We start from the raw sequence: 9,074 nt of genomic DNA on the forward strand, positions 1-9,074 counted from the left end.
AATCTGTCATTTCGACTAAACTACAACACTTTCTGTCGTGTTTTTTATGCAGTTATGTCGTTTTGTTCGACTGGGAACTAATGTGCAGGGGTGAAATTCACGTACCTCTGAGTGCCTATTCAAAAAAAAAAAATTACGAAACTTATTTTTGATTACTCTGTATTTTAATGTATTGTGTTACACCTAAAGAACGAACGCGTACATCTTTCGCCGTCCCCACAGAAGCGACAAAATGTAATCGAACCGCTTACGAGAGCGCCCACTCCGAAAAGCCAGCTGAACCACGTGACATGGTTTTACATCCTCCTTAGAGTCATCTCTCCTACAGGACCAAATGGGCGACAGCGATAAGGACACAGACAGGTGAGGCTTGCGCCAAAATTTCTCTCAGAGAGCTATCGTTAAGATAAGACGAACACAAGACTAGAGTGATACCTTTTCATATTGCATTCTGTTGATTGTTATTGCAGTAGAGCAGAACGTTGGGCCAGTTGGTGTAGCGACATATTCAAGAAAACTTTGCGCAGATTAACACAAGCCGGAGGTAGAAACACGTACACACACATGAGCGCAAACTTGCGACTGTATTCTCGGAAACAATACATCGCCTTCAGTAGCAGAAAGGGCGCAAGCGTACATCTAGTGTAACACGTGTGGGAGCACGTTGGTAGCCTACAGCAAATATAGCATCAATGATAGGCACAAGACAGTTCATGCCGGAACTCAGCGGAAATGCCCAGAAATTGTTATTAGAAATTGAAAATTGTCATTAGAAAAGCAGAAAATAGTTATTATGGCTAGTTCATCGTAGTTATTAATAAGTACAAAGCCAGATGCTGTAGGAAAAGGGAGCTGATGAAATGAAAGCTATTTCGCAGCATGGCCGACCTTCCAGGCTACAGGCAGGTGCGTCTCGCAGTGGTTCACTGCGCTGCAGTCGCACTTGACGTCCACATTTCCGAGGCATCCGTACGCGAGCGGGAAATCGGTCATCGTACGGGACATGTCCCGGCACTTGTCGGCGTTCTCCTGGCGTCCGCAGCCGACGGCGCAGAGGCCCAGGAAGAGGAGCCGTCGACGGCCCTGAATGTCCAGACGTCCGGATGTCGCCGGGTCCTTCTCGGCCAAGGCCATGGTTGTGGCAGCCGCCCACCTCGCCCCCATGAAAGACTCGACCGTGTCTGTGGCAGAAACCGCCAAGAGTTGGAAGGGTTACTTGTTATTGCAGTAAGGTTCTTTATCTGGCAATTTGGTGCCTCATTACTGTTAAAAAAAAACAAACTTATCCCACATGAGGATTTGCTGCACGCTCAGCAGGCTTGTTTAACCTACACAAGACCGTACAGTGGACCTGAAATGCATAAACTAGGGTTATTAGAAACTTACCAAAGGCAATGTGAGCAAAGTGTCGACATATCTCACAAGGTAATGAGAAAACAATGAACACAAGTGTCTTAGAAAGCATGTGGGAAAATTTGAGCACTGCAACTGAGGCAGTGCACATAATGTGCCAGTGACAACTCCTTTTTTGCTTTATAAAAAAGCACCGCACACAAACCAAACTCACAGCTCATGTCAAGCAGTCAAAGCTTTCTCGGATTGTTTATTTTACGTTTGCGTTTCACTTTTGAGATAATAGCGTACGTAGCTTGCAAGTGGTTTGTTCTTCAGTAATTAAAATTTTGTTCAGCTGACACAGTAGACGTTCGCCAAGCATCACTATTGTACCGACTTCAAAGCTTACATGAGACGCATATCCGTAGACAACCCGCTCCTAAGAGCTCCAACTTCTCAGACTGCATGCTCCTAGAGATCAATGCTATTTGAACGGATGATAAGCTTTGATACAGCTGATGACGATGGGACCAAAGCGGTCAGTTGGACTTAACTTGAAGTTCGAAAAACGTGATTTAGAACCAACGAAAGTTACATCTAACACTGCAAAGAAATAAGTGCTCGTACCGTTCCGGAGGCTCCTGTTCAGGCTCTTGTTTAACGACTGGCCGAAACACGACCTGACGTAGTCAGCCATGCCGGTCCCGTTCACCGCCACTCTGCGCGTAATGGGAGGCTTTGCGACGTGGTATGACACCGCCCTCTGATAGATGGCACGCAGAATGAGGTACCGCAGCATGGGCCGACCAAAGTTCAAATCCGGGACGCTCAGGGAGAGAAGACCTTGAGAACTGACCAGCGCCGTTGGGATGCCAAACCTTCCTGCACTGGTCTTGTGGTAGCCTAGTTCTCCCATGACCAGCGCGTGGGCGTCGGCTAACACGGCGTCTCTGTCGACGGTGCCCACCCGGGCGGCTACCACGGCCGCCATGTTGCACAGGAAGCTGGCGTTCATCTGAACCGGAAGTGGCTCCACGCGAATGGTGTCGTTGCCTGGTTCGCCTACAGAAAAAAAAGAGTAAAAGGGGCGTTATAAAAACGTGAAAGAGGGTCATGGCGATGTGAAAGGGCTTTCATAGATAAACATAATCGTCATCGCTATCATTAGTCCAGCCAACTTCACTACATCACCTAATAGTTGACTACTGGCAAGATGCACTGTTATAGAGTTTTTCTTAGCGGAAACAAAGAAAGTTAGGTAGAACCGAGGAAAAGCATCCGCCTCGCAGGCGGGAGGTGTGGGGTTTGATGCCAAATGCCGCCGGATACTGACCGGTGATACAATGGGTGCAAGCTTTCCCCTAGCCTGGTGCTGGGCCGATGCGAAGAGGAATGCTTGACAATGGATATTTGACCCCACCTTGCGCAACCTTTGAACCTTGCGCAACGAAAAATGCCACCTTGAGCCATGTAGTTCTTTGACCAAAGCTGCCTTTGGGCCACTAAAATTCTCATCATCATCATAACATTGAAACGAAGTTCATTTTACTCCATCGCTATATTCTTTAATAATTTTCTGTACACTTAGCTTTGGTGCTAGCAGACATTGCGAATCCACCATACAGTTCTTCTCTGCCTCTCGGAAACCTTGGAAGGTTGCTGAAGCTATAAGTGGCGTCCGTCGATGCGGGACTCGCCCTCTTTGCATTCTGCCTTCAGCTGTCGTCATTTATAGCTTGTAGAATGGTGCGAAGTGTTAGTGAGTACAGGCTGTGCGGTAGTGAAATGAACTATTCTACAAGACTGAAGAAATCGCATTAGTGTCCTCGCATGAACGGGCTGTTAAGTCTCCTCTGCAGTATACCCTTACCCAAAAATTCTGGACAAATTCATTTTTGAACGGGAAAAAGTTTTCAAGTGGAATTTTCTCATATGTTGTAAGATTTCACAATAAAAATCAATATATCTGGAGATCTCCCGTCGGCAGGCTTTCATTGTTTGCTATTAACGACTTTTCTATCGTCAATCACGTTTTCATTCGTTTTCAGTGGCAGTCTTAACTGCTCAATGCGAGAGATAAAAACACTATAAAAGGAAGATCTTGCAGCATACATAAAGGATGGACCATTGCCTTCAGTATTGCTATTCCAGTACCTTACAGTTTTCCGGTAATAAAAATTTTTATACAAGAATGTTGACAAGTTAGTCACTGCTGTTTTCGCTGTTGACTCGTATTGCAATCATTCTCACATGGATTGATTTTAATTCTCTCCATATCGCCGCACTGTGAAAGCGGTGAAGTGGCCCTTACCGATAATATCAATGGAGGTGATGTTGAGGAGCTCTGTGTCAAGGTAGACACCGGCGTTGACAACGTTGTCGCTGCGTACGACGCCCATGACTTCCCCGAACGCATCCCTGATCCTTGCTACGTCGTTCTTTTGCAGGAACATCCCGCCGAGCCACACAGGGAAGAGGTGGTTGAAGTGCCACGCAGTCAGAATGAGGCACCACTTGACGCCAGCAAACGGGTCCTGGAAGCTCACGTAACGAGCGTAGTACGGAAACTTCATAACCTGAAAGGCAAAGTTATTATTCGCATATGTCGCTGGTGCCAGGCCCACCTTACACTCTTTCACATTTTATGAGGGTCTGAGGTAAACCAAACAATATACAGGGGAAAAACAAGTCTTTTGAGCATTACGAGGTGGTGCTGAGCAGCGATAATCTGGAGGACCAGCTGGTCCTCATCCTACAGGTCTGCTGGACAGCTCACGCCAGGGAAGCCCTGGAATAGCCCTGGAACCCTCAATTCTTTGTACAAAGCTATTACGGCTTTCCCTGTAAAATGACTCACCATGGACAACATGCTGAGGAGACCGTACAGCCCGATGATTGGAAGCTGTTCTTCGCGGAACAGCTGCATTATGTCCTTGATGACACCTTCCCCTCGCACAAGAATGGAACTTTTATCCGTGACATTTGGCAACTTGTTCGGCCTGTCCATGTTGAGGGCATCGAGCCAACTGACCGGTCGGAGCCCCTCGACGAGCTCGCCGACAGTGAGCGTCTTAAAAGTGTCGCTATAGTTAAACGCAGACACCAGCTTGTCCACCTTATAGTCCAAGTTGAGTGCCTGATCTACTTGTTGGCTGAGGTTCAGGTCAAGGTCTATGACGGCGTCCACGAAATATTGCCTTACACCTGGACTGTAGACAAAAGTTTTGGCGATTGACAAGCCCACGTCGAGGAAAAGTTTATGGCTCAGGAGCCTGACGTCAATAAAGGCAGAAAGGCCGGTCCTCTGGCTCGTGGTCACCGCCAGCTCGACAAGTCTTTCCGCCGAAGGCACCTCCAGCCAAGACTTCTGGTCGATGGATAGGATGTCCAACACGTCGGCGATGTTTCCTCCGGAGCTGCGCCCAGTGAACATCCAGTAGCAGCTGGAGTGAAAAAGTGCCATCTGTTGTACCGGAAGATCGTACGGTGCCGTCCTGCCGTCGTAGATGTCGAAGGAGACGTTCAGGAGGCTGTCGTGGACGCGGGAGTTGAAGAGTGTCACGACCTCTGATAGGTAGCTGTCGGCTTCGCTCACTGGTGGCTTCCAACGACCGCACGCGTACTCGTAGAAGTCGCGACAGGGGTCGGCTTCGAGGTTCATGGCCCATTGAAGCTCCTGGATCGCAACATGGCAGGAGTCGTTCCTTGGCAGGTCCCTGCAGGCTTGGGCGAGGTCCATCATGGCGTCCTTCGAGCGGTAGCCAGAGGATTCACCGCTCGGATCGCGCCTTCGCAGCGTCAGCAGGAAAGCCATGCCGATGATGGCCGCGATAACAGCAGGAACGACAATGAGGACCATGAAGAGGAACGAGAAGGCCCTCTGGTTCATTCGAGTTTTCCTCTCTTGTTCTTTAGCTGCAATGGTTCGGAACACAAGTGACAATCGTTCACACGCTATTTCTTCCACTACAAGGTGCGCAAAGTCCATACCCTGTGTTTAATTAACGGCGATCCTATCAAGTAAACATCAATGAGTGCGAAGTAATAAACGAGGTTTATGATATAAGACTGAAAAGCGATAGGGGAAGTCACTATTGCATTCATGGCATTGAAAGCGAAGGTTGCTGTACTAACGCTCGTATATGGTTCAGCTTTGAAAGCACCTGCCAGAGCTGGAGCGAAGCAGAGTATCATGAACGAAGTGACTGGGGGCATTTTAAGAGGGTGATTGCGCCTGGAATTGCATGTAAGTCAAATATACCCGGTCTTCTTGATACGAGGCGACAACCACTTTGTGGCAAATTTAACACTGCTGTTTTGTTCACCAAACAAGAGTAGAAAGCGTAAAGACTTGCCGAAGCCTTTGTGATTTTAAGGTGAACTCTGAATCCGCCAAATGGAAACCTACGAGAGTGCACTTTTCTTTAAGGAAGTTCGCTAGATTTTTGGTGACGTACTTGTTTTGAATCGCCTCTTATGGTTCTTATTGCTTATTTGTACACACGAGCTGCACGCAGCGGCTGCAGACACAGTGTTTTCGAGTTTGTAGATCGACAATCACGTCAATTTTTGCCTTACTTAGGCCTTGCTCATTGGAATTAAAAGTACGATTCGAAGCATGCAGACTCATGACTATCCAGTCGACCGTAGTCGTCGGCCAAGAGATCTAACTGGAAAAGAATATGCGGAAGGCTACCAGTAGAAAACGACTGTGAACTCAACAGAAAGGTTACATTTTGTCTAAAAAAGCCTGACAGTCCTTGGATCAGAGGACCACACGCTAGAGCACTGCACGGGCCTCAATATGAGGCCCGAGCCCGGCCCGGGCCCGATACCTGAAGCCCCAGCCCGGCCCAGGCCCGCGGCTTCAAGCCCGGGCCCGGCCCGGGCCCGCTATATTATCGCTCTAGCGAGCCCGGCCCGGCCCGTGAATCCCTGAGTGAAGCCCAGCCCGGGCCTGGCCCGGCCCGTTTCACAGTAACGCTTGAGGTATACTGCTCACTCTGAGCAAGTAGACTGCTACTACACCGATAAGGAACTGGTCGACAAAGGTTCTGAAACCGCAGTTTGGCTTCCAGAAAGTTGTTTCTTTTTAACCCAGAAGGAAGTGATGAGGAGTAGTGCTCGCCGGGCCCGTCTTTTGGAGAGTGATCTCGTGTAGGTGGGCAAAGATAAACTCGGAAGTTCCGAGAGCTAAATAAAAGGGCTGCATACACGCGTAATAGTCTACAATGCGTTCCCCAATGATTGTAATCAGTTATATTCTGCCGCCCGCGAAGTATACATATTGAAGCTGCCTAGCAAGCAGTAGGATGACATTTTTTTAGTGAACGCGATTTCACAGGTTGAACTCATAGCCGAAGTGATCGCCTTTCAGCAGAAACGAAAAGCTAAAAGGCTTGAGTATTTCACGGTATGTACTTGAAGACTATAAGCGTCCTAAACTGATATGTTCTTCCCGGATGCATTTCTAGTAGTGTATAGGTATGTTTTGGGATGAAGAACGATCAATGGCCTAATTAAGGCCGGTTGAATTTTACTCTTACTGCACCGCGGCGTGGAAATAAGGAAATAAATAAGTCAGTGAAAAAAGGTTAGTTTTTTCCTCAGTGCGTACTATAACTCATATCTCATCCGTGTCGCTGCTTCAATGCCGCAGTTGTGCACTTCACTCGGCAATAGTGAATGAAAAGTCGGACACCAGCCGTTTCTGTACAGACCCAAGCCCGTCCCGGGCCCGCAGCTTTAAGCCCGAGCCCGGCCCGGGTCCGCAACTTCAGGCCCGGGCCCGGCCCAGGCCCGGCAAAATAAAGCATGTCCCGGCCCGGCCCGGCCCGCGCGCCGGGCCGGGCCCGGGCTTTCGGGCTGGCCCGAGCCCGTGCAGTGCACTACCACACGCCCGCTTCAGTTCCAACGACGCTTGGCTATTTTTTTTCAGTAGTGAACATTTAAAGTAGCCCCCGGATTCGAATTAAGCGTGACCAACAGCACACACAGGGATGCCATCGCCCTCAGGAGGCACTGCCAGCTGCAAACATATGCGGGATCGGTAATCTGCCGTCACAAACCGTAGTGTCGAGGCTCATGCTACGGCTGGCATGGAACTGTCGTGAGCCCCAACACCACGTTCTCCGACGGCAGGTGGCGCAGCAATCTCGTTTTGTTTCGCTCCGCCACGGGTCGCAGATCCCGCAAAATTTGGTACCGGCAGTATCCCGACGCCATTGGGTTTCAGAGCGCCCAGAGAAGTTTTAGAGAAGCGCGCCAAACCGGGTGCAGCCAGCGGTGACCTCTGCTGGTTATGATATGACAAGCGCCACTCACCCTCATGGTATCTCGTTTTCATTTCCGCCCAAGCAAGGTTTCCAGGTCTGCGACGTGCGATGTCAGCGTCGATTTCGGGGTCGCAGATTGGTCTGCGCAGCGTCCTGACGTTCGCCCCGGGCCACGACTTGGCGCTGGTCATAGATGATGACTTGAGACGCGGAGAAACGCTACCTCGAACACGAGAGGTGACAGAGGTGTCGGCCCGTTTGCTGCCTCTGGATGAACCGACTCCCGTGCTATCGGGAGGTGTTGAGGCAGCTCCGCTCGGACCAGGGGCCAGGTCGGAACCGGGGGGTCTTGGAATCGAGAACATCGGAGGCGCAGGGGTCGGGTCCTCAGCCATAGCTCCGAGCTGACTTTTCTTCTTCTACTTTAACCCTAAGTGAGACGCGCTCGCGGCGGAACAGAAAAAGAGAGAAAAAAATGACGGGTGCTTACTCTAACTTTACGGCTCACCGCCTGTGTCTTGGCCACTCCCCCGTAGTGGGTATGTGCCATTTTATTTCAGGCCAACCAACCAACCAACTTTACGGCGAGGGATCAGCGGTAACAAGTTAGCTAAATGATTGGCGAAATGATGACGCAATTTGGTTTGGTTTATGGGTGTTTAACGACCCAAAGCGACTCAGTCTATGAGAGACGCCGTAGTGGAGAGCCCCGGAAACTTCGACCGCCTGGGGTTCTTTAACGTGCACTAACATCGCACTGTACAATTTAAAACCAGTTTGGTGATTCTTGCTATGGTTGTGGTGGTATGTTCATGAATCACTAAAAATGAAGCGAACGCGTGATATTCCGTCTGGCCACTGCGGTAATCGGCTGTGAGCCGCTTCGGTTTCATGTATACTAATAACGCCTGTTTTGTTCGTAGAGAAATGCGTCTGCTTTGGCGTAATTGGTTTTTCGCTGCGCTGATAGCTGAATTCTCGATCGATTCGCGTGTTTCGTGGCGTTGTCGAAAGCACTGAATGTCTTTCCTTAGTAAAGCTCCATGATCTTACGTTGACGACGAACGGCGTCAATCACCAGCAAGGACGATAGGCGAAGTGCTATCAAATCCTGAGAGAGAGAGCTCGACGAATTTCGAGTTTGGTGGCGTGGTCACGGGAGTGGTCACGGGATCGAGGGCGAGCGCGTGACGCAGTAGATGACGAAGGTATCACGAGGCACGTTATCGATGACGACGGGACTGTACTGACTATAGTCGGATACAACTTAAGTCTGCAGTGAAGCTCCGCCCATATTCAGCCTTCGCGCACAGAATTCCTCCACGACAAAAAAGTAGTCCGCTGCTTAAACGCTTCTTGTTACGTTAACAAGAAGCTTATGACAAGAAAAAAAATTATGACCTCTAGAATTTTTATTCACGAATTATTTGATATAGTGAAACATTAAAAAGCTTATTTCGTTTA

At 49.3% G+C, this 9,074-nt stretch overlaps 1 protein-coding gene across 1 annotated transcript; it reads right to left on the reverse strand.

Moving 5' to 3' along the window:
* Positions 1-867: 867 nt before the first annotated feature.
* On the reverse strand, positions 868-8,005 carry LOC149329860 (uncharacterized). The gene is made up of 5 exons (XM_089559314.1): positions 7,660-8,005; positions 4,193-5,250; positions 3,647-3,911; positions 1,963-2,397; positions 868-1,181 (listed from the first exon to the last, which is right to left on the reverse strand). Exons 1-5 carry the CDS (start codon positions 8,003-8,005, stop codon positions 868-870), a joined length of 2,418 nt encoding a protein of 805 aa, XP_089415440.1.
* Between the last annotated feature and the right edge of the window lie 1,069 nt (positions 8,006-9,074).

This window comes from Amblyomma mixtum, chromosome 9, assembly GCF_055824585.1.
Source record: "Amblyomma mixtum isolate Tamu chromosome 9, ASM5582458v1, whole genome shotgun sequence".
Lineage (NCBI taxonomy): Eukaryota > Metazoa > Arthropoda > Arachnida > Ixodida > Ixodidae > Amblyomma > Amblyomma mixtum.

Excerpts from the sequence above, each read along its gene's own strand:
- LOC149329860 (XM_089559314.1), bottom strand. The coding sequence starts at position 8,005 with ATGGCTGAGGACCCGACCCCTGCGCCTCCGATGTTCTCGATTCCAAGA. Across the intron at positions 5,251-7,659 it reads GAAAACGAGATACCATGAGG|CTAAAGAACAAGAGAGGAAA; the intron begins GTGAGTGGCGCT and ends GAACCATTGCAG. Across the intron at positions 2,398-3,646 it reads CACCTCCATTGATATTATCG|GCGAACCAGGCAACGACACC; the intron begins GTAAGGGCCACT and ends TTTTTTCTGTAG.